The sequence below is a fragment of the Microcaecilia unicolor genome, chromosome 11 (assembly GCF_901765095.1).
Source record: "Microcaecilia unicolor chromosome 11, aMicUni1.1, whole genome shotgun sequence".
NCBI classification, from domain to species: domain Eukaryota; kingdom Metazoa; phylum Chordata; class Amphibia; order Gymnophiona; family Siphonopidae; genus Microcaecilia; species Microcaecilia unicolor.
In genome coordinates this window covers 97,723,783-97,749,815 of record NC_044041.1, presented here as the reverse complement: position 1 = coordinate 97,749,815, position 26,033 = coordinate 97,723,783, and the positions used below count along the sequence as shown (strand labels likewise).

At 48.3% G+C, this 26,033-nt stretch overlaps 1 protein-coding gene across 2 annotated transcripts in view; it reads right to left on the bottom strand.

Moving 5' to 3' along the window:
• DOT1L (DOT1 like histone lysine methyltransferase) overlaps nucleotides 1-26,033 on the bottom strand; it is a 642,515-nt gene that overhangs the window by 81,401 nt on the left and 535,081 nt on the right. For both annotated transcript variants that reach the window (XM_030219845.1, XM_030219846.1), the window contains exons 22-24: nucleotides 23,331-23,477; nucleotides 18,244-18,370; nucleotides 4,791-5,404 (exon numbers count right to left, since the gene is read on the bottom strand). In XM_030219845.1, coding sequence (XP_030075705.1) covers nucleotides 4,791-5,404; nucleotides 18,244-18,370; nucleotides 23,331-23,477 — 888 coding nt within the window. The remainder of the gene's footprint in view (nucleotides 1-4,790; nucleotides 5,405-18,243; nucleotides 18,371-23,330; nucleotides 23,478-26,033) is intronic.

The window sequence follows — 26,033 nt, the reverse complement described above, 5'->3', positions numbered from 1 at the left end:
TTTTCTCTTGGAAAAGTATGGTTAGTAGAATTACAACATATAGGTACTCTGAAGCAAAAAAAACAAAAAACAAAAAAAACCCCAATCATTACTATGTCAACCGAACAAGACAATACTCTCCAGGGTTGCTTCAATGAGTCTCTTTAGATAGGTACTAAGCATTTCTGTAAGTGCAGTATTTAGCTTTCACCTGTCAGTGATCTCTGTCTTAAAGCATATGGAACAGACTTATAGATCTCAATATGTACACTCTGGAAGAAAGGCAGGAGGAGAGGGGATATGATTGAGACATTTAAATATCTCTATCTTATTAATGTACAGGAGGTGAGCCATTTTCAAATGAAGAAAAACTCTGGAATGAGAGGGCATAGGATGAAGTTAAGAGGCTATAGGCTGAGGAGTAATCTAAGGAAATACTTTTTTACGGAAAGGGTAGTGGACGTGTGGAATAGCCTTTCAGTAGAGGTGGTGGAAAAAAGGACAGACACAGAGAAAAAAAGTAGGCAGATAAAGACCATATGGCTTATCCAGTCTGCCCATCCATGCCATCTACTTTCCTTATCACTCCCTTAGAGATCCTATGTACCTGTCCCAAACTCTTGAATTCAGACACTGTCATCTCCACCGCTTTCACTGGGAGGCCATTCTATGAATTCACCACCCTTTCCATGAAGAAGTATTTGCTCAGGTTACTTCTGAGTCTATCCCACTTTTATTCTATGCACCCTCATTCCAGAGATTCCCTTCAATTGAAAGAAACTCACCTATTGTGCAGTTGTGCCACATAGGTATTTAAATGTCTCTATCACCCCTCTCCTGCCTTTCTTCCAAAGTACACATATTGAAATATTGAAGTCTGTCCCCATACGCTTTATAAGATTAACCATTTTAGTAGCCGCTCTCTGGACAGACTCTAATCTGTCTATATCTTTCTGAAGGTGTGGCCTCCAGAATTGTACACAATATTTTAAATGAGGTCTCACCACAGTCTTATACAGGAGAATCACCACCTCCTTTTTCCTACTGGCCATTCCTCTCCCTGTGCATCCAGACATCCTTCTAAGCTTTCACCATTGCCTTTTCTACCTGTTTGGCCACCTTAAGATCAACACATACGATCACACCCAAGTTCCGCTCTCCTTCGGGCACAAAGATCTTCATCCTCTAAACTGTACTGTTCTCTCGGGTTTTTGCAGCTCAAATGCATGACCCTGCATTTTTTACCATTAAATCTAAGCTGCCAAATTCTAGACCATTTCTCTAGCTTCACCAAGTCCTTCCTCATGTTGTCCACATCATCAGGGATGTCTATTCTATTACAGATTTTGGTATCATCTGCAAAGATGCAAACCTTACCCAGCCCAAGAACCAAACCTTGCAGGCACACAACTGGTAACATCCTTTTCCTCAGAATGAGCTGTATTTACCACTACCCTTTGTTGTCTTCCACTCAACCAGTCACTAAAGGGCCCATGTCTATATGGAACTGTGTCAAAGGCTTTGCTAAACTCTCTGGTCACCTAGTCAAAGAAATTAATCAGATTTGTCTGACAAGACCTGTCTCTAGTGAAACCATATTGCCTTGGGTCCTGTAATCCATTGGATTCCAAAAACTTTACTATTTTCTATTTTAAAAGTGTTTCCATTAATTTACTTACTGGCACGTAGTTCCCAGCCTCTTCCCTACATCCATTTTTGTGGCGAGGGACCACATCTGCTCTTCTCCAGTCCTCCGAGACCACTCCAGACTCTAGAGAAGCACTGAAAATGTCAGGAAGCTGAGCCACTAGAACTTCCCTAAGTTCTTTCAGTACCCTCAGATGTATATCATCTGGCCCCATCGCTTTGTCCACCTTTAGTCTAGCCAGCTCTTCATGAAAACAGTCCTCTGAAAATCGTTCAGGAACTACCACCCCACCATTTCTACTTGTTTTTGTCTTCTGTGGTTCTGCTCCCAGCCCTTCTACTGTGAACACAGAACAGAAATATTTGTTAAGGAATTTCACCTTATTTTTATTAGCTTCTACATATTCCTCCCCTTTGAGTCTCACAATGCCAATTTTGCACTTCCTCCTATCACTAACATCTGAAACATGTCTTGTTGTCCCCCCCCCAATTTTACTGTGTTGGCTATTTTTTCTTTCATTTGCATCTTTGTTTTCCTGAGTACTCTACCAGCTTCTATTAGCTTTTCCAGATATTGTCGCCAGTCTTCCTCTTTCTGTAATCTCTTGTAGTTTATAAAGGCTAACCTCTTTTTCCTTACCTTTTCAGCTTCTACTTTTGAGAACCAAAGTGACCTCCTTTTCCTCTTACTTTTATTTACTTTCCTTACAAAAGGTTTGTTGCCCTTACAATAGCTCCTTTCAGTTTTGCCCATTGCTCTCCAACTTCTTCTAGAAGTGCCTATCCAGACAGCAATATCTTGAGGTAATCCCCCATCTGAATAAAGTTAGTTTTTTTTAAGTCTAGAACCTTCCCTTTTGAATGAACCCTCTCCACACCTATCTTAATATTAAACCACACCATCTGGTGATCACTGGATGCCAGATGATCATCTACTATAGCATCAGAAACACTCTCCCCATTAGTAAGCACTAAGTCCAGTATGGCCCCATCCTGAGTGGGCTCCATTACCAACTGCTGGAATAGTTCCCCCTGCAGAGAATTGAGAATCTCCCTGCTTCTAGAAGACCCCGATAGGGATACCCCAATCAACATCTGGTATATAAAAATCACCTGGTCATACTTCCCCTTTCACACCTATATTTTGAAAGACTTCTATTAAATCTCTGTCCATCTGTCCATGAAGGAGGCCCTTATATCACACCAATGTAAATACATTTGCCATTCCCTCTTTCCAGATTGACCCACAGTGCCTCTTCCTTACCCTATAGGTCTTGCAATTGTGTGGCTTTAATATTATCTTTAACATATAATGCCCCCTCCCTTTCTTCCTACCTTGTCTTTCCTGAACACATTATAGCCCAGTATAACTATATCCCAGTCATGGTTCTCTGTGAACCATGTCTCTGTGATCGCTACTAAATCCAAATCAGCCTCTTCCATCACAGCCTCAAGATCTAAAACCTTATTTCCTATACTTTGGGCATTAGTATATACTGCTATCCAGACATCGCCCCTTTTTCCTATTTGTGTAGAGGTATTTAATGCTTCACTTACCTGAGGGCTTGTACTTACCTGGGAGTTTTGATCACCCTGCCCCAACGATTCTAGTTTAAAGCCCTCTTCAGTAAGTTAGTCAGTCTGTTACTGAAAACATTTCTTTTCTTGATACATAGACACCATCTCTGTTCAGCAGCCCTTGGAGAAGCATCCCATAGTCCAGGAAACAAAATGCTCTTGACGACACCATCTGCGCAGCCATATATTCATCTCCAGGATGCGAGCTTCTCTGCTTTGGCTTTTACCCTAACAGGGAGGATCAACAAGGTCATCACCTGTGCACTTGTCTGTTTCACACTCTCTCCTAGAACCATGAAGTCACTTTGGATATGTTCAGAGGAATACCTAGCAGTATCATTTGTGCCAACATGGATGGGCAGCATTGAATAATTGTCATTAGGCTTGACGAGTCTCAACAAGCTCACTGCCAGGTGCCAAAATTCAAGATGTTACAGATAGTACACCTCCCGGGACATCATGTCTGGTCTGCAGATGGATGCCTCTGTACCCCTCAGAAGAGTATCGCCAACCACCACCACCTTTTGCCTCTTAGTGGTCACTGATCCAGCAACTTTGGGGATGTTGAGCTTTCTGGGATGCTCTTGATCTGAGTCCAGTTGTTCTCTTTCAGCACAGTTCTTCTTCCCTACTGCTGGAAATCCTTGATGCTTCATGAAACAATTCATCGATGTATTTCTAAATTTTGCATATGCCTCTCAGTCTTGCCACCTCCTCTCTCAGGTCTTTCACTTCTTTCATGAGGGCTTTAAGCTGAAGATATCTTGCACATGGAACCAGTCCCTCTCCTGGGACTGCATTTTCTATCTGCACAGAGGCAGAAGCTGTAACCAGGGCAACAAGCTTTGGTGACATGATGTATCCCAGCCATACTGCAGTTGCAGAAGTATTTGCACCTGTAGATAGAAAAAAGAAAAAGCCCTACCCAAGTCCCTAACTTTTCCTCAGCTATCCTGTAGGCTAAAAGTAGCAGCTGTCTTCTTTTGTGTAAGGTCTAACCCTCAGAAGTGTGGGAACTTCAAAGGAGATTATTTAGATCACCTCTCCTTTTGACTGTATCATGTTTCTAGTGTTGATTAAAAACCATGAGATTAAAAGACAAACAGCTCTCCTAACCAATCTCACCATTACATTCTCACACTTCTACAAAGCAAGTTCCAGGGGCAACACCAGACCAGCTGGGATTGACTTACACATTTCCATGAAAGCAAATACAGAGAAATGATCACATGAAATAAGATACTCAAGGAAGCTGAACCCTAGAGATAAGCAGAAATGTTTACCCCTCCCCCCCCCCAAAAAAAAAGAGAGAATAAAAGGGCAGCTGTTCCATGGTCACTGCCAACTACAACCTAGAAATTCTCCATTCAAATCTATATGGCAGGACATGGACAAAGTTCATAAGCTATATGCTCAGACCTTGGGAGTTCTGCTAGGAAACATTCTGAAAAGGACCCCCTTCTTTCCCCAGTTCCCTTCTAGGAATTGCATCAGAGATCCTAACCAAAAATGAAAAAGAAATACTACATGGGGAAAAGGGTGGGACTGCTCTAAGGAGACTATCTATTTTCTTCTGTTCTCCTTACCATAGAGTTAATGTTGAGTGGGGAACCAGAGGACTGCGCAGACAGACTTGCTACAGTAGGCAAAGATTTGCGTTTGGGTGACACCCCCAGATTTGAAGTTCCATTAGACAATCGCTTCCTTCTGCCTCGTTTCTTGCCGTCCTGCACAAATGCTGGCCCACAGTCCATCCTGATGGTTGCTGTCAAGGGGCTATACTTACTTGAGGGAGACTGCCTTGCTGAGCCAGAGAGGGTTAAAATTATCCTCCTCTTTGACTCACTCTCTGGATCTGAAAACCCACTGTCATGTTGTAAATCCCCTTTTGTTCCTTCAGCAAATATCTTTGGAGGATCAGAGTACTGAAGTACTCCTCCTATGCACTGAGAAGGACCATTCAACCTTGGACTTGCTGAGTGCTGGTGGGCAGGGGAGTTCTGCCCAGAGCTCCGAGACTGCATCAAAAACAAAGCAGGATGTAGAGGAGTAGAGCTTCGAGATCCTGATGAGTTAAACAAGGAACCCGAACTTGATGAGTCTTCAAAAGCTGCTTGATCAACACTATGGTTATTGAACTGAGCTTGGGCATTCAAAACTGCTCCATTCACTGCCATTGAGCCAGAAAAATAAGAAAAACCTAAGAAAGAAAGACAGTCAACAGTTTTATTCTATGTGATTCAATTTCAAAGATATAATCAATTAAAAAGGGGCTCTGACATTCCTCCCCTTTTTAAAAATCAGCACTAGAAAATGGAACATTTAAGCAGGCAGTCAGCAGTATGCAGTAATATGCATTTAAGGAAGAGAGAATCAACAGCAAGCTGACTGTTATGGCACCAGATAATCACCTGGAACTGAAACTGTATGCTCTAAGACAAACGATACAAGGTATGCAATTGTTGACTGTCTGACAGAAGAGCCTGCTGACCTCTAGAAATATTTTGAGAGTTTCACATCAATATTGAGTTTTAGTTAGCATCTGTCAGAACAGTCAGCTGCAGTTTTAACAGCTTCAGCAAAATTATGTACAGTATAGCATATAGTTTTGATCATGAAGTAACATGCATGTAAGTTATTCTGTTATCTGCTCTAAGAAAAAAGATACAATAAATGGTGGTCAGAACCAGGACTGAAGTTTAGAATGCAAAAATAATAAGGCATAAATGTAAAGGCAGACAGAAAATGACCCAATCTAACAAAATACGCTAAAAACAAACAGGTCCAAAGGTAAAATTATGTATCATACCTGATAATTTTCTTTCCATTAATCATAGCTGATCAATCCATAGACTGGTGGGTTGTGTCCATCTACCAGCAGGTGGAGACAGAGAGCAATCCTTTTGCCTCCCTATATGTGGTCATGTGCTGCCGGAAACTCCTCAGTATGTCGATATCAAAGCTCCATCCGCAGGACTCAGCATTTAGAGAATTACACTCACAAAGGGACACTCTGCCCAGCTCACCACCGCCGAAACAAGGGAGGGGAATTAACCCAGCTCATCCCCACACAAGTGGGGGAGGGGAATCCGTCCAGCTCATCCCCGCAGAGCGGGGGAGGGACACCACACCCGCCGATGCGGGGGGATCTGGCTTATCCTGCAACCGCAACCGCGGGAGGAGCTGACTGACCCCAACACCACTGAAGCGGGAGGGGTACAAAGCTGCCCTACAGCCGCACGAAGCGAGAGGGAGCGCCGGCAGAATTTAGGTTTCAATCCAACCCCGTAAAACGGAGGAGAGAAATGCAGCAGCTCACTGTAACACAAACTCGTGTCAACTCTTGAAGAACCCAATTGAAAAAACTTGAACACGAAGTCCTCCTGAACAGGAACTGAAGACTAAACTTGAACCTGAAATGCAACCAGAATATAAACAGTACAGATATCTGGGAGGGGCTATGGATTGATCAGCTATGATTAATGGAAAGAAAATTATCAGGTATGATACATAATTTTACCTTCCATATCATCATGCTGATCAATCCATAGACTGGTGGGATGTACCGAAGCAGTACTCACCCAGGGCAGGACATTGAAATCCCTGACCGCAACACTGAAGCTCCAAACCGGGCATCCGCCAGAGCAGCCACAGTCAAGCGGTAATGCCTGGAGAAGGTATTGGCCGATGCCCAAGTTGCCGCCTTGCAAATCTCTTCCAAGGAGACGAGGCCGCCTGAGCTCTAGTGGAGTGAGCCTTCAGCTGGATAGGCGGCACCTTCCCCGCGGCCACATAAGCCGCTGCAATGGCTTCCTTGACCCATCTTGCCACTGTAGGCTTAGCAGCCTGCAGACCCTTACGAGGACCTGCAAACAGGACAAACAGATGATCCGACTTCCGGAAATCATTGGTCACTTCCAAGTATCTGATGATGACTCGTCTCACATCTAGATATTTGAGAGCAGAGTACTCCTCTGGGTAGTCCTCCCTACGAAAGGATGGGAGACAGAGCTGCTGATTCACATGGAAGCGAGAAACAATCTTGGGCAGGAAGGAAGGCACTGTGCGAATAGACACTCCTGCCTCAGTGAACTGCAGAAAAGGCTCTTGACATGATAGCGCCTGGAGCTCGGAAACTCTTCTGGCTGAAGTGATAGCCACCAAAAAGACTGCTTTCAACGTCAGGTCTTTCAGAGATGCCCTTGACAAGGGTTCAAAAGGCGGCTTCTGCAAGGCTCTTAGCACCAGATTGAGATTCCACGCAGGCACCACTGAGTGCAGAGGAGGGCGTAGGTGATTAACTCCCTTGAGAAAACGCACCACATCCGGCTGCGAAGCCAGGGAAGCACCCTTCAGGCGGCCCCTGAAGCAAGCCAGAGCCGATACCTGGACTTTAAGGGAACTGAGCGACAGGCCTTTCTCCAGACCTTCTTGCAGGAACGCCAACACTGAAGAAATTGGAGCAGTGAAGGGAGAAAGTGAGCCTGCCTCACACCACGATGCAAAGGTACGCCAAACCCTGGCGTAAGCAGTAGAAGTAGAGCGCTTCCTCGCTCTCAGCATAGTGGCGATGACCTTGTCTGAGAAGCCCTTCTTCCTCAGACGCTGCCGCTCAATAGCCAGGCCGTAAGACCAAAGGGGGAGGGATCCTCCATCACCACGGGACCCTGATGCAACAGGCCCTGCTCCACTGGCAGCCGCAGAGGGTCGTCCACTGAGAGCCTGATCAAGTCCGCATACCAGGGACGTCTGGGCCAGTCCGGACCCACCAGGATTATCCAGCCCGGATGCTTTGCCACCCGGTCTAGTACCCTGCCCAACATGGGCCAGGGCGGAAACACATAGAGAAGCTCCTGTGTCGGCCACTGTTGGAGAAGAGCATCTACTCCCAGAGATCGAGGGTCCCGTCCTCTGCTGAAAAAGCGCGGCACTTGGCAATTGGCCGATGACGCCATCAGATCTAGGCTCGGCTGGCCCCAGCGCTTCGTGATGTCCAAGAACGCCTGAGCCGATAACTGCCACTCTCCGGGATCCAAGGTATGGCAACTGAGAAAGTCCGCCTTGACATTCATGACTCCGGCAATGTGGGCCGCCGACAGCTGTTCCAGGTTCGCTTCCGCCCACTGGCACAGATTCATGGCCTCCTTGGCTAGAGGGGCGCTCTTGGTACCTCCCTGGCGATTGACATAGGCCACAGCCGTGGCATTGTCCGACAGGACCCGTACTGGCTTCAACGCTAGTACCGGGAGAAACTCCAAAAGCGCCAACCGAATGGCTCTGAGTTCCAGGAGGTTGATAGACCACTTTGCCTCTGCAGGAGACCAGAGCCTCTGCGCTGTCCTTCCCAAGCAGTGGGCTCCCCAGCCCGACAAAGAGGCGTCCGTCGTGACGACAATCCACTCCGGGGTCACAAGAGGCAAACCTGCAGACAACTTGTCTGTCCTCAGCCACCAGCTCAGCGCCTCGCGCACCGCTGAGTCCAAGGGAAGGCGCACAGCATAATCCTCCGACACTGGAGTCCAGCGCTGCAGCAGAGAGTGTTGTAGTGGTCTCATAAGAGCCCTGGCCCAGGGCACTACTTCCATCGTGGCCGTCATAGAGCCCAACAGCTGCACATAGTCCCAAGCCCGAAGAGGAGAGGCTGCTAGGAACTGGTCCACCTGAGACTGAAGCTTGACAATCCGATTGTCTGGCAGGAACACTCTGCCCACTTGGGTGTCGAATCGAACTCCCAGATACTCCAGGGACTGAGTCGGGCGCAGCTGGCTTTTCTCCCAGTTGATGATCCACCCCAGGGAGCTCAAAAGAGCAATCACCCGGTCCACAGCTTTGCCGCACTCTGCATAACAGGGGGCTCGGATCAACCAGTCGTCCAGATAAGGATGGACTTGTACTCCTTCCTTTCGTAGGAAGGCCACGATGACCACCATAACTTTGGAGAAGGTCCGCGGAGCAGTAGCCAACCCGAACGGGAGAGCTCTGAACTGGAAGTGTCGGCCCAGGACTGCAAAACGCAGAAAGCGTTGATGAGGAGGCCAGATGGGAATATGCAAGTAAGCTTCCTTGATGTCCAAGGATGCCAGGTACTCCCCTGCCTTCACTGCCGCTATAACAGAGCGGAGAGTCTCCATTCTGAAGTGCCGAACTGTTAAGGCCCGATTGACCCCTTTGAGGTCGAGGATAGGCCATACCGAACCTCCTTTCTTTGGTACCACAAAGTAAATGGAGTAACGTCCCTTGCCAAGCTGATCTTCTGGCACCAGAACGACCGCACCCAGGCGGATCAGATTGTCCAAAGTCTGCTGCACTGCCACAGCTTTGACCGGAGACTTGCAGGGAGAGTGTACAAACCCGTCTCTTAAGGGTCGGCAGAACTCTAGCTTGTAGCCGTCTCTGATGACTTCCAGCACCCAAGCGTCTGAAGTTACCCTGGTCCACTCGCCCAGAAACGAGGACAGGCATCCTCCAATCTGCTCTGGGCCATGGACCAGGACCCCGTCATTGGGTACGAGACCCTGGGGGAGGACTGGAGGGCGCACCTCCGGGACGGCGGTCTCTGCGAAAGGAATGCTGCTTGGGGGAGAAGTTCCTCTTGAAAGAAGAGGGGGCAGAGGAGCCCGACTTGCCCGGGCGATACCGACGGGCTTCCTGAAACCGCCCTTTGGAGGAACCGGGGCGGGCACCACTGGCCCGAGCCCTGACCTCTGGTAACCTCTTGCCCTTAGACGTGCCGAGATCGGTCACAATTTTGTCCAGCTCGACCCCAAAGAGCAGCTTGCCTTTAAAAGGCAACTTAGCCAGGCGAGACCTAGAGGCGTGGTCAGCAGACCAATGCTTCAGCCAAAGCCAACGCCGTGCAGAGACTGTCTGAGCCATACCTTTAGCCGAGGCTCTCAAGACATCATACAGCAAGTCTGCCAAATAGGCCAAGACCGATTCCAGGGCCGCCAATCAGCCCTCAAGGAAGGATCCGAGGGGGAAGCCCGCTGCACAATCGTCAGGCACGCCCTGGCCACATAGGAGCTGCAAACTGAAACCTGCAAACTTAAGGCAGCCGCCTCAAAGGACGACCTTAAAGCCACCTCCAATCTTCTGTCTTGGGCGTCCTTCACGGCCGTGCCACCTTCCACCGGCAACGCCGTTTTCTTAGTCACCGCAGTGATTAAAGAATCCACGGTAGGCTAAAGAAAGGCCTCCCGTTCACCTTCAGGCAGAGGATAGAGGCGGGACATAGCCCTAGCCACTTTGAGGCTCGCTTCCGGGACATCCCATTGAGCCGAAATCAAGGTGTGCATGGCATCACGCACGTGGAAGGTTCTAGGCGGGCGCTTCGTCCCCAGCATAATGGCGGAGCCAACAGAGGCTGAGGGAGAGACGTCCTCCGGAGAGGAAATCTTCAAAATGCTCATGGCCTGCACTAACAGGTTGGGCAAATCCTCTGAGCGAAAGATCCGTGCTGCAGAGGGGTCAACCGCTCCATCCGAGCGGGAATCAGTCTCCTCCAAGGAATCCCCAAAGGACCATTGGGAGAACTCAGATACGTTGCCCTCATCTACATCAGAGGAGACAGAATCCTCTAGGGCCTGGAAATCTACCCGAGGGCGTTTGCTTCCGGAGGCCTCAACCCCTTTATCAGACAAGGGAGCAGGGGCAGCGTTTTGCATAAGGAAGGCCTGATGCAGCAGCAAAATGAACTCGGGGGGAGAAACCCCCCAGACTGTGCACTTCTGCAGCCTGGGCCACAGCCCTAGATGCACCCTCAACCGGCGCTTGCAAGAGCGGGGGAGAAACATGCTGTGCATCCAAAATGGCGTCCGGCGCGACACTCCGAGAAGGAGCCGCGCGGGAAGAACGGCGCTTAACTTTGGCCGTTTTTTTGCCGTCGCCCGAATCAAGGGCGACCATAGCATTAACGTCTCCCACCTCGAGGGCGGCCCAAGAAGAAGCCGTCCGAGCAGAGTGGCCGGCCAAAATGGTGGGGGCGAGCAGCGGGGGATGAGCGTTTATGGCAGGAAAAACCGCCGCACCGGTGGAAGAACCGGGACACTGACCGGCCTCCAAACTAACGCCCAAAAAGGGCGAATCAGGCTTTAAGACCCCTGCATCCCCGCTAGAAGTGCACACGCGGTCCGGGGAGCGATTCTTCGCGTCCTCGCCCTCCGACGCCATAGGCCACGTGGAGACCGATCGGGGAACCCCCCTGCCCGCTACAAAAAGGTAAAAATTACCTGCTTCTTGCTCCAAGCTGTAACGAACTGGTGTCCCAGTCAGCAGCTGCAATAAAGCGAATGATACATACCTGTAGCAGGTGTTCTCCGAGGACAGCAGGCTGATTGTTCTCACGACTGGGTTGACGTCCACGGCAGCCCCCACCAACCGGAACAAAACTTTGCGGGCGGTCCCGCACGCAGGGCACGCCCACCGCGCATGCACGGCCGTCTTCCCGCCCGTGCGCGACCGTTCCCTCTCAGTTGAATGACAAGCAAAAATTAGTAAAACACAACTCCAAAGGGGAGGAGGGAGGGTAGGTGAGAACAATCAGCCTGCTGTCCTCGGAGAACACCTGCTACAGGTATGTATCATTCGCTTTCTCCGAGGACAAGCAGGGTGCTTGTTCTCACGACTGGGGTATCCCTAGCTCTCAGGCTCACTCAAAACAAGAACCCAGGTCAATTGAACCTCGCAACGGCGAGGGTATAACAGAAATTGACCTACGAAGAACAACTAACTGAGAGTGCAGCCTGACCAGAATAAATTCGGGTCCTGGAGGGTGGAGTTGGATTTAAACCCCAAACACATTCTGCAGCACCGACTGCCCGAACAGACTGTCGCGTCGGGTATCCTGCTGGAGGCAGTAATGCAATGTGAATGTGTGGACATATGACCACGTCGCAGCCTTGCAGATCTCTTCAATAGTGGCTGACTTCAAGTGGGCCACCGACGCTGCCATGGCTCTGACACTATGAGCCGTGACATGACCCTCAAGAGTCAGCCCAGCCTGGGCGTAAGTGAAGGAAATGCAATCTGCTAGCCAATTGGAGATGGTGCGTTTCCCGACAGCGACCCCTTTCCTATTGGGGTCGAAAGAAACAAACAATTGGGCGGACTGTCTGTGGGGCTGTGTCCGCTCCAAATAGAAGGCCAACGCTCGCTTGCAGTCCAATGTGTGCAACTAACGTTCAGCAGGGCGGGTATGCGGTCTGGGAAAGAATGTTGGCAAGACAATTGACTGGTTAAGATGGAACTCTGACACCACCTTTGGCAGGAACTTAGGGTGAGTGCGGAGCACTACTCTGTTATGATGAAATTTAGTAAACGGAGCATGAGCTACCAGGGCTTGAAGCTCACTGACCCTACGAGCTGAAGTAACTGCCACCAAGAAAATGACCTTCAAGGTCAAGTTCTTCAGATGGCATGAATTCAGTGGCTCTAAGGAGGTTTCATCAGCTGGGTGAGGACGACGTTGAGATCCCATGACACTGCTGGAGGCTTGAAAGTGGGCCTTGACAAAAGCAAGCCTCCCATGAATCGAACGACTAAAGGCTCTCCAGAGATGGCTTTACCCTCTACACGATAATGGTAAGCACTAATCGCACTAAGGTGATTCCTTACTGAGTTGGTCTTGAGGCCAGACTCTGATAAGTGCAGAAGGTATTCAAGCAGGTTCTGTGCAGGACAAGAGCGAGGTTCTAGGGCCTTGCTCTCACACCTCTCAAACCTCCTCCACTTGAAAAAGTAACTCTTTTTAGTGGAATCCTTTCTAGAGGCAAGCAAGACACGGGAGACACCCTCAGACAGACCCAACGAAGCGAAGTCTAAGCCTTCAACATCCAGGCCGTGAGAGCCAGAGACTGAAGGTTGGGGTGCAGAAGCGCTCTGTCGTTCTGCGAAATGAGAGTCGGAAAACACTCCAATCTCCACGGTTCTTCGGAAGACAACTCCAGAAGAAGAGGGAACCAGATCTGGCGGGGCCAAAAAGGCGCGATCAGAATCATGGTGCCGTGGTCTTGCTTGAGCTTCAGTAAGGTCTTCCCCACCAAAGGTATGGGAGGATAAGCATACAGGAGGCCGGTCCCCCAATGGAGGAGAAAGGCATCCGACGCTAGTCTGCCGAGTGCCTGTAGTCTGGAACAGAACAGAGGCAGCTTGTGGTTGGTCTGAGAGGCGAAAAGGTCCACCGAGGGGGTGCCCCACTCTCGGAAGATCTTGCGTACCACTCTGGAATGGAGCGACCACTCATGCGGTTGCATGACTCTGCTCAGTCTGTCGGCCAGACTGTTGTTTACACCTGCCAGGTATGTGGCTTGGAGAAGCATGCCGAACTGGCAAGCCCAACTCCACATCCCGACGGCTTCCTGACACAGGAGGCGAGATCCGGTGCCCCCCTGCTTGTTGATGTAATACATTGCAACCTGATTGTCTGTCCGAATTTGGATAATTTGACAGGACAGCCGATCTCTGAAGGCCTTCAGTGCATTCCGGACCGCTCGGAGCTCCAGGAGGTTGATCTGAAGATCTTGTTCCTGGAGGGACCACAGTCCCTGGGTGTGAAGCCCATCGACATGAGCTCCCCACCCCAGGCGAGATGCATCCATCAGTAGCACTTTCCTGGGCTGTGGAATTTGGAATGGGCGTCCCAGGGTCAAATTGGTCCGAATGGTCCACCAGTGCAGTGAAGTGCGGCAACTGGTGGAGAGGCGGATGACATCTTCTAGATTCCTGGTGGCTTGGTACCACTGGGAAGCTAGGGTCCATTGAGCAGATCTCATGTGAAGACGAGCCATGGGAGTCACATGAACTGTAGAGGCCATATGACCTAGGAGTCTCAACGTCTGCCAAGCTGTGACCTGCTGAGACGCTCTAGTCAGGGAAGCGAGGGACAGGAGGTTGTTGGCCCTCGCTTCGGGAAGGAAGGCCTGAGCCGTCTGAGTATTCAGCAGAGCTCCTATGAATTCCAGAGATTGGACTGGCTGGAGATGGGACTTTGGGTAATTTATCACAAACCCCAGCAGCTCCAGGAGGTGAATAGTGCACTGCATAGACCGGAGAGCTCCTGCCTCCGAGGTGTTCTTGACCAGCCAATCGTCGAGATATGGGAACACGTGCACTCCCAGCTTGCGTAGATACGCCGCGACCACAACGAGGCACTTCTTGAACACCCGTGGGGCAGAGGCGAGCCCAAAGGGCAGCACACAATACTGAAAGTGCTGTGTGCCCAGGCGGAATCTGAGATACTGTCTGTGAGCTGGCAGTATTGGGATGTGAGTGTATGCGTCCTTTAAATCCAGGGAACATAGCCAATCGTTTTTTTTCTGAATCATTGGCAGAAGGGTGCCCAAGGAAAGCATCCTGAACTTCTCTTTGATCAGGTGTTTGTTCAGGCCTCTCAGGTCTAGGATGGGGCGCATCCCCCGTTTTCTTTTCCACAAGGAAGTACCTGGAATAGAATCCCTGCCCTTCATGCCCGGGCTCGACCGCATTGGCGCTGAGAAGGGCAGAGAGTTCCTCTGCAAGTACCTGCTTGAGATGGGAGCTGAAGGATTGGGCTCCCGGAGGACAATTTGGTGGAGGGGAGGCCAAATTTAGGGCGTATCCGCACTGCACTATTTGGAGAACCCACTGGTCGGAGGTTATAAGAGGCCACCTTTGGTGAAAAAATTTTAACCTCCCCCCGACTGGCAGATCGTCCGGTACGGATCCAGTCAAAAGCCCGTCCCCGGCTTTTGCTGTGGAGGCGCAGGGGGCTGCTTAGGCGCACGCTGTTGACGGGAACGAGCGCGCTGGGGCTGTCCCTGTGCCTGATGAGGCCTTCGAGCCGGCTGGGTGTACCTACGCTTGTTGTAGGCGTAGGGCGCAGCCTGCCTGGCCCGGGAAAAACGTCCACCTGCTGAGGTGGATGCTGAAGGCGCCCGGTGGGAGAGTTTGTCGAGGGCAGTTTCCCGCTGATGTAGTTGGTCCACCAACTGCTTGACTTTCTCACCAAAAATATTATCCCCCCGGCAAGGGACATCAGCCAGCCTCTGCTGGGTGCGGTTGTCCAGGTCAGAGGCACGCAGTCATGAGAGCCTGCGCATCACTATACCTTGGGCCGCAGCACGAGATGCCACATCACAGGTGTCATATATACCCCTGGACAAGAACTTTCTGCACGCCTTCAGCTGCCTGACCACCTCCTGAAAAGGCCTGGACTGCTCCGGGGGAGCTTGTCAACCAGGTCCGCCAATTGCTTCACATTATTCCGTATGTGTATGCTCGTGTAGAGCTGGTAGGACTGGATGCGGGTCACGAGCATTGAAGATTGGTAGGCCTTCCTCCCAAACGAGTCCAGAGTGCGAGACTCCCGCCCCGGGGGCGCCGAGGCGGTATCCCTCGAACTCCGTGCCCTCTTGAGAGCAGAGTCCACGACCGCCGAGTCATGAGGCAATTGAGGCCATACTAACTCTGGGTCCGAGTGGACCCTGTATTGGGACTCCGCTTTCTTGGGGATGGTGGGATTAGATAATGGTCTCAACCAGTTCCGAAGCAGTGTCTCTTTGAGGACAATGTGCAACGGCACTGTGGAGGACTCTCTAGGTGGTGATGGATAGTCGAGGACCTCGAGCATCTCAGCCCTCGGCTCATCCACAGAGACCACGGGGAAGGGAATGCAAATCGACATATCCCTGACGAAGGAGGCAAAGGAGAGGCTCTCAGGTGGCGAGAGCTTTCTCTCTGGTGAAGGAGTGGGGTCGGAGGGAAGGCCCACAGACTCCTCTGAGGAGAAATATCTGGGGTCTTCCTCCTCCCCCCCCACGAGGCCTCTTCCTCGGTGTCTGACATGAGCTCCTGTAGCTCAGTCCTCAACCGGGCCCGGCTCGACTTCAAGGCACCAAGGCCTCGTCGAGCGGTGAACTCCCGCGCCGGCAGGGATGAAGCTCCCTCCATCGACGTCGACGGGGACTCCACCTGCGTGGCGGTCGAGACCGGCGCCGCAAGCGAAGGCCTCGGCACCAGGCTAGAGCACGCCGGCGCCTCCATCATCGGTGCTGAGGGCGCAAGCACCCCCGGCGCCGGCACAGTCTGGCGCATCAGCCCTTCCAGGATCCCCGGAAGGATGGCTCGGAGGCACTCGTCCAGGTCCGCTGTTGGGAAAGGCGAGGGGGCCGGTAGAGGTGTTGGTGCCGGAAGCTGTTCGGGTCCAGGAGACGGCACCGAAGTGCTGGCACCCTGGCGTGACAATACCTCTACTACAGAGGGAGACCGCTCCTCTCGGCGCTGCCGCTTCCTCGGCGTCGAATCATCTCTGGCGCCGGGAGCCATATGCGCCGTGGGCGACCGATGACGGTGCTTTTTTGTCTTTTTCCGGTGCCCATCATCGGCGCTCGGTGGTATTGAAGAGGAGGAAGTAGATCCCCCTTGGCCTCAAGGGATCGGGTCCGACAGGGTTCGGTCCCGAGGGCCCTGGGTAGAGGGAGTGACCGGGGCCGATTGCCCACGCGGCCGCTCACCCCTGCCGTCTCCGGAAGACCGGCGGGCCGATGGGACCTGTGCTCCTGGAGTCGGTGCCGATTTTGTGGACATCAGTACCGGTACCGAAGATCCGGCCGTCGACACCGATGCCGTCGACGTCGAGGGGCCGGCGCAAGTTCCAAAAAGACGGTCCCGTAGAACTTGCCTCACCACCTGTGTCCGTTTCCGTAAACCGAGACACAAGGTGCACGTCTTAGTATTGTGCTTCGGCCCGAGGCACTAAGCGTGAGTGTCGGTCTGCGAGATATGCCGGCCGCACCGACCACACTTCTTAAATCCACTCGGGACCTTCGAGGACATCGACGGAAAAATCGCGTCGGCGAAGTCAAAGTCGTCGATGGTGGCGATAAAATTCACACCTCGAAAAATAACTCGACCGCGCTGCCACAAGGCCGCAACGAGACGCCCCCTCTAAAAAGACGAGGGAAAACAAAGTTCTTTTTTTTTTTGCCAAAATAAAACAGAGAAGCGAATAAAACAGAACGAAGAAAAATCTCGCGGCGAACGCGCGATCCGGTTTCCGGGGCTGACGGAGAGAGAGACGAACGCGGCTCTCTCCAGCGCGGAAAAGACTGAGCGGGAACGGTCGTGCGCGGGAAGACGGCCGCGCATGTGCGGTGGGCGTGCCCTGCATGTGGGACCACCCGCAAAGTTTTGTTCCGGTTGGTGGGGGCTGCCGTGGACATCAACCCAGTCGTGAGAACAAGCAGCCTGCTTGTCCTCGGAGAAACGCTGATATAAACGTTGAAATAAACGCCCTTAAAGGACGTCTAAATTTTTTTTTTTTTTTAAACGGAGCCAGCGGGAGGGGGGAGAAAAGGAGGGACCTGGCACCACCAGGTTTGCACTTGCTCAAGAAGAGCCCTCAACCCCAGGTACTCAACAAAACCTAAAGATTAGGCTTGGAGACCTAGCCAGAGCTGCTGCTGTGTGTGACCACCACCTGCTGAGATAGAGAACATATTGGGGAGTTTCCGGCAGCACATGACCACATATAGGGAGGCAAAAGGATTGCTCTCTATCTGCACCTGCTGGTAGATGGACACAACCCACCAGTCTATGGATTGAGCAGCATGATGATATGGAAGCACAGGTTTACTGCTCAGATGATATGCAAGGGATATGAACAAGTAGGAATACTAAAAACAGAGAGTGATCTTGGAGGTCTTGTGGGAATAGAGGGAATGAAAGGCTAAGTATCTAGTATAAATAAGAGAACAACAGACTGACTGAACTCAAATTTAAAAACCAAATCAACAGGAGGCTATTTTCACCAGAAGGGGTTAAACAGGACCATACTAAAAAAATTTGTTTTAGATGTCAAATGGTACTTAAAAATAAAATTCACAACAAATTATTTACAATGTTGACAATTTATTCTTGTGGTAGTTCCAGTAATTAGGGACGGGTCAGCACAAGTATATATGGATCAAGTGAAAATGCCAAATTGAGGGGAAAAAAAGACCTGACCATTCCCTTGGTGAAACCAGCTTGCTGGCAACCCTATAAAAGATGGAAGGTAATCATTACCTGAGGTAGCCAAGGACAGTGGCTTGTTTCCCACAACATTGCTTATACTGTTATTGGAAGTAGCACCAAATGGTTTGTCAAGGGCAGATGACTCTCTGCTCTGATGAACTGGACTAGGTGTGCTTCTCTGAAGGAGGAAAAATAAGATTTTACGGAGAAACCCAATATGCATTTGTGATTTGATAGACATTCAATTTTTAGAATTTGAGAAGAAAAATCAGTCTGAAAATGTCTTTAAGCTTTCTGAAGAGTAAGTTCTTAGTAATTCTAAAAGGAAGACTGTTAGCATAGTTAAGATCTAGCCATATTGGTTACGTGAGACTTTTGAGAACAATGTAGATCTATTATCACAGATGTCAGTGATATTGTACTCGCTTAGGTTTAAACATATAAGAAACAAATAAAAAACAAAAATAAAAACAGTAAACGTGTAGTCATAGTATTTCACAAACGTGTGGCCTAAATTCTAAACCACAACCTTGCAATCATTTGCAAAAGGCCAACAGATACTGCCATCAGCCCAAGAGTAGGAACAATGTGCTCTGCTGAATTTAAGTTTGTCAAAACCTCTCCATGTATGCTCCTTATTCATACCACCCCCCTCAAAAAAAAAAAAAAGAAAAAAGAAAATCTGAGCTGTTGCATAGGCTTTTTAACAGCTACAGACCACTTCCGAGAGAAAGTATAGAGAAGTAACCTAATGGTTAGAGCAGCAGGCTGAGAACCAATTAAGCCAGGTTCAAAAATCCCACTGCTGCTGCTCCTTGTGATCTTGGGAAAGTCACTTAACATCCATTGTATGAAGTACAAACTTAAATTTTAAGACCTCTAGGGACAGGAAATATCTACCATACCTGAAAATAACTCAACTTGAACTAGTTCTGAGAAAAGACACAAGCTAAATCTCTCTAAATGACAAATTTAGAGAATGACATGCAAGACTGTTGAAAAGTTTACTTTCAAAATGTGCATTACACTTTTTGGGAGAATACATGCTAAGCAAGAACAGGGATAGGACAGGTAACAGAATCAAGTACTTAGGAACAACAAACATAGTTTGAAATGTCTATATGCGAATGCCAGGAGCCTAAGAAATAAGATGGGGGAGTTGGAATATATTGCACTAAATGAAAAATTAGATATAATAGGTATCTCTGAGACCTGGTGGAAGGAGGATAACCAGTGGGACACTGTCATACCGGGGTACAAATTATATCGTAGTGATAGGGTGAATCGGATTGGTGGAGGGGTAGCATTGTATATTAACGAGAGCCTTGAATCAAATAGATTGAAAATTCTGCAGGAAACAAAACACTCCTTGGAATCACTGTGGATTGAAATTCCATGTGCAAAGGGGAAAAGGATAGTGATAGGAGTGTACTACCGTCCGCCTGGCCAGGACGAACAGACGGATGCGGAAATGTTAAAGGAAATCAGGGACGCAAACAAACTGGGCAACACAATAATAATGGGGGATTTCAATTACCCGCATATAGACTGGGTTAATGTAACATCTGTACACGCAAGGGACATAGGATTTCTTTATGAAATCAAGGACAGCTTCATGGAACAGCTAGTTCAGGAGCCGACAAGAGAAGGAAAAATACTAGACTTAGTCCTTAGTGGTGCTCATGATCTAGTGCAGGGGGTAACGATACGAGGGCCGCTTGATAACAGTGATCATAATATGATCGGTTTTGATATTGGCATTGAAGGAAGTGAAACTAGGAAATCAAGTACGCTAGCGTTTAACTATAGAAAAGGTGATTACGACAAAATGAGAAAAATGGTGAAAAAAAGACTGAAAGGAGCAGCTCGCAGAGTAAAAAACTTGCATCAGGCGTGGATGCTGTTTAAAAACACCATCCTGGAGGTTCAGGACAAATATATTCCACGTATTAGAAAAAAGGGAAAAAAGACTAAACGTCAGCCGGCGTGGCTAAACAGTAAGATAAAGGAAATCATTAGAGCCAAAAAACAATCCTTCAGAAAGTGGAGAAGATAACCAACTGAAAGTAACAGGATAGATCATAAGGAATGCCAAGCCAAATGCAAAGCGGAGATAAGGAGGGCAAAAAAGGACTTTGAGAAGAAATTAGCGTTGGAAGCAAAAATACATAGTAAAAATTTTTTTAGATACATTAAAAGCAGGAAACCGGCCAAAGAGTCGGTTGGGCCGCTGGACGAAAATGGTGTTAAAGGGGCGATCAAGGAGGACAAAGCCGTAGCGGAGAAATTAAATGAATTCTTTGCTTCGGTCTTCACCGAGGAGGATTTGGGGGGGATACCGGTGCCGGAAAGAATATTTGAAGCGGGGGAGTCGGAGAAACTAAACAAATTCTCTGTAACCTTGGAGGATGTAATGGGTCAGTTCAGCAAGCTGAAGAGTAGTAAATCACCGGGACCTGATGGTATTCATCCCAGAGTATTAATAGAACTAAAAAATGAACTTGCGGAGCTACTGTTAGAAATATGCAATCTGTCCCTAAAATCGAGTGTAGTACCGGAAGACTGGAGGGTAGCCAATGTTACTCCGATTTTTAAGAAGGGTTCCAGAGGAGATCCGGGAAATTATAGACCGGTGAGTCTGACGTCGGTGCCGGGCAAGATGGTGGAGGCTATTATTAAGAATAAAATTGCAGAGCATATACAAAAACATGGACTGATGAGACAAAGTCAGCACGGATTTAGTGAAGGGAAGTCTTGCCTCACCAATCTAATGCATTTTTTTGAGGGGGTAAGCAAACATGTGGACAATGGGGAGCCGGTTGATATTGTATATCTGGATTTTCAGAAGGCGTTTGACAAAGTGCCGCACGAAAGACTCCTGAAGAAATTGCAGAGTCATGGAATCGGAGGTAGGGTATTATTATGGATTAAGAACTGGTTGAAAGATAGGAAGCAGAGAGTAGGATTGCGTGGCCAGTATTCTCAGTGGAGGAGGGTAGTTAGTGGGGTCCCGCAGGGGTCTGTGCTGGGTCCGTTGCTTTTTAATGTATTTATAAATGACCTAGAGATGGGAATAACTAGTGAGGTAATTAAATTCGCCGATGACACAAAATTATTCAGGGTCGTCAAGTCGCAGGAGGAATGTGAACGATTACAGGAGGACCTTGCGAGACTGGGAGAATGGGCGTGCAAGTGGCAGATGAAGTTCAATGTTGACAAGTGCAAAGTGATGCATGTGGGTAAGAGGAACCCGAATTATAGCTACGTCTTGCAAGGTTCCGCGTTAGGAGTTACGGATCAAGAAAGGGATCTGGGTGTCGTCGTCGATGATACGCTGAAACCTTCTGCTCAGTGTGCTGCTGCGGCTAGGAAAGCGAATAGAATGTTGGGTGTTATTAGGAAGGGTATGGAGTCCAGGTGCGCGGATGTTATAATGCCGTTGTATCGCTCCATGGTGCGACCGCACCTGGAATATTGTGTTCAGTACTGGTCTCCGTATCTCAAAAAAGATATAGTAGAATTGGAAAAGGTACAGCGAAGGGCGACGAAAATGATAGTGGGGATGGGACGACTTTCCTATGAAGAGAGGCTGAGAAGGCTAGGGCTTTTCAGCTTGGAGAAGAGACGGCTGAGGGGAGATATGATAGAAGTGTATAAAATAATGAGTGGAATGGATCGGGTGGATGTGAAGCGACTGTTCACGCTATCCAAAAATACTAGGACTAGAGGGCATGAGTTGAAGCTACAGTGTGGTAAATTTAAAACGAATCGGAGAAAATTTTTCTTCACCCAACGTGTAATTAGACTCTGGAATTCGTTGCCGGAGAACGTGGTACGGGCGGTTAGCTTGACGGAGTTTAAAAAGGGGTTAGATAGATTCCTAAAGGACAAGTCCATAGACCGCTATTAAATGGACCTGGAAAAATTCCGCATTTTTAGGTATAACTTGTCTGGAATGTTTTTACGTTTGGGGAGCGTGCCAGGTGCCCTTGACCTGGATTGGCCACTGTCGGTGACAGGATGCTGGGCTAGATGGACCTTTGGTCTTTCCCAGTACGGCACTACTTATGTACTTATGTACTTAAGTACACAGGGGTAAGTGGTCAGAGCCAGACAGAGATGAATGGTTCAAGTAGGATCAGCAGTCACACAGTAGATAGGGTGAATCTGGCTAAGACAAGAAGTCCATATGTGTTGACAGCAACCATATAAGTATGGTAATTTTAATGTATGAGAAAGTTTGTTAACAGGGTAGGTGACAAGGTCCTCTAGCTCTTATGAAAAGACCATAAGAAAGGATAAAAATCTTATAATTTTCTGCTAAATGTAACTGCCAATTTTCCAGGTTTATTAAAGAACTTCCTATCCTGCCCATCAATGAAAAAGATGTCTGAGCGGCTTACGTTCTAAAAAAAAAGGAAGAGAATAGGGAGGAAGTGCTGACGTCATCAGTGAGGGGAAAGAAAAGAACTACAATATTAGATAGGACAGTTGGGGAAGGGAAATACAACAGGAGTATGCTGCATTAAAAGTTTCACATCTGGCTCATGCAAAGCAGGTACTCAGGTACAGGCATCAGAGAATAGGAACATTTTGATTGGATTTGAATTTTTGAAGGGATATCTATAGTCTAAGATGTGCAGGGAGCAGAGTGCAGGTCCTTGTAACAGAGGGGGGGGGGGGGGGGGGGGAAGGAACGACCCAATTTCAGTACTACCAAATACAAAAATCACAGAGGGTTCAGAAAGAATGTGGTGTATATTGTAGGACAGAGAAAGCAAGCTGAGGTTGTATAAATAATGGCAGGATAAAAACATACTTCCACTTGCTCCCCCCCCCCCTCCCCCCCAAAAAAATATAGTTTAAACCTACACAAAAACAAAACCACAGTGGCACCAACACAAAGGAAAACCATTACCGTCACTATAGAATTCTCTTATTTTTAGCTACCAAACCACATAAAACAATGATATTAACAGCAAATAGGATTCAGATTGGAAAACAGTGCCATGCTTGCCTGTCTGCCCACCCATCCATGTTATCCAAGTAATTTCCCATAACCCTCCTACATCTGATTTCACCCCAGATTGTTTATTTTAAGGATAACAAAGAAAAACAGTTGACAGTGATTTACTTACCACCTTCTCAACACGGCTAGGTAGGACCACACTGGCCAGTGGGATACTAACAGGGAGCTTGTTAGGCTGCACAGTGCTGAGGGGAATACTGATAGGCAGGCTGGTGATTGTTTCAGGATTACTTGGAGAGGTTCTCTCACGCAAAACCTGTAACATATGAATCAACAGGGTCAAGGAAAAATTAGATCTCACCTGCTAATTTTCTTTCCTTTGGTCCCACCAGACAAGTCCTGAACCTGTGGAATATGTCCATTGACCAGTAGATGGAACAGAGAAACAAAATAGTTCTATGTGATTTGCCACTTAAGGGATTGTGCAGCCTTAGATACTCAGTATTTCAACTGACAAAGCAATGGTCTAGCTGTGGCCCCTTTGATTGAGTTGCCACACTTAAGAGAAGCAGAGAGTAGGATTGCGTGGCCAGTATTCTCAGTGGAGGAGGGTAGTTAGTGGGGTCCCGCAGGGGTCTGTGCTGGGTCCGTTGCTTTTTAATGTATTTATAAATGACCTAGAGATGGGAATAACTAGTGAGGTAATTAAATTCGCCGATGACACAAAATTATTCAGGGTCGTCAAGTCGCAGGAGGAATGTGAACGATTACAGGAGGACCTTGCGAGACTGGGAGAATGGGCGTGCAAGTGGCAGATGAAGTTCAATGTTGACAAGTGCAAAGTGATGCATGTGGGTAAGAGGAACCCGAATTATAGCTACGTCTTGCAAGGTTCCGCGTTAGGAGTTACGGATCAAGAAAGGGATCTGGGTGTCGTCGTCGATGATACGCTGAAACCTTCTGCTCAGTGTGCTGCTGCGGCTAGGAAAGCGAATAGAATGTTGGGTGTTATTAGGAAGGGTATGGAGTCCAGGTGTGCGGATGTTATAATGCCGTTGTATCGCTCCATGGTGCGACCGCACCTGGAGTATTGTGTTCAGTACTGGTCTCCGTATCTCAAAAAAGATATAGTAGAATTGGAAAAGGTACAGCGAAGGGCGACGAAAATGATAGTGGGGATGGGACGACTTTCCTATGAAGAGAGGCTGAGAAGGCTAGGGCTTTTCAGCTTGGAGAAGAGACGGCTGAGGGGAGATATGATAGAAGTGTATAAAATAATGAGTGGAATGGATCGGGTGGATGTGAAGCGACTGTTCACGCTATCCAAAAATACTAGGACTAGAGGGCATGAGTTGAAGCTACAGTGTGGTAAATTTAAAACGAATCGGAGAAAATTTTTCTTCACCCAACGTGTAATTAGACTCTGGAATTCGTTGCCGAAGAACGTGGTACGGGCGGTTAGCTTGACGGAGTTTAAAAAGGGGTTAGATAGATTCCTAAAGGACAAGTCCATAGACCGCTATTAAATGGACTTGGAAAAATTCCGCATTTTTAGGTATAACTTGTCTGGAATGTTTTTACGTTTGGGGAGCGTGCCAGGTGCCCTTGACCTGGATTGGCCACTGTCGGTGACAGGATGCTGGGCTAGATGGACCTTTGGTCTTTCCCAGTATGGCACTACTTATGTACTTATGTACTTGTGAGTGGAGGAGTGGCCTAGTGGTTAGGGTGGTGGACTTTGGTCCTGGGGAACTGAGGAACTGAGTTCGATTCCCACCTCAGGCACAGGCAGCTCCTTGTGACTCTGGGCAAGTCACTTAACCCTCCATTGCCCCAATGTAAGCCGCATTGAGCCTGCCATGAGTGGGAAAGCGCGGGGTACAAATGTAAAATAAATAAATAAACATACTGATCACAATTTAAAAAGGCATAACCGTTACAGAAAATCAAACATGGGAAGAAACTTGACTGCGTATAACCTGATGAGTGCAGTATAATGAAGACCAACAGAAACTGGTTAGAAAACTGGAGAACACACAATGGAAAATTGGAACACCAGGAATTGAGTGGAAAAGTGATACTATTCCCAGGGAAATAGAAAAAACATGAGCGTACAGACGAGTGACTACATACTTCCTGGACTAAAAAAGGACATTTGGTACATTAGAAAAGTAACTCTGTATTTCTCAATCTGGAAATGGCGATCGCCATTACGGAACAATGTAAGCCACATTGAGCCTGCAAACAGGTGGGAAAATGTGGGATACAAATGCAATAAATAAATAATAAAATAAAAGTCTCAGCCTAAAGTATACAATTCCAGGCCAGCCTTCCACCTGAGACTCTCAGAATGAAAAACAGTTCCCTTTTAGAAGGAGCTAAGGCACCTCTTGAAAGTTTCAAACCTGTTTGCTAACAATCGTTCCGAAGAGAAAGATACCAATCTTTCCAAAGAGAAAGATGCAAAAATGCTAATTCTTTAAACTCTGAACGAAAGTCGCTGAAAACAACAGGCAGAAATCTCACCCTTTCTTTGATTTGTTTCTTTTCTCTCCATGAGAATAGCTGTTAGACAGAAATCAACCTTGATCTAGTCACCATAAGGATAGGAGACATCTGCCCAGCAAAATATTTTCTGTTTGTTTTTTTAATGGAAGAGAGAGAAGCATATAATGACACTGGTATGCCAATAGAATCTGTACAGAAAAGAGAAGAATACTCCTGAATACCACACTAGTAAAGGTTACAAGCTCAGCCAGTCACAAACTTGTGGGCATCAGGGAGTAAGTACGCACCTACTAAAAAGCGAATGCTATATACCTGTAGAAGGTATTCTCCGAGGACAGCAGGCTGATTGTTCTCACTGATGGGT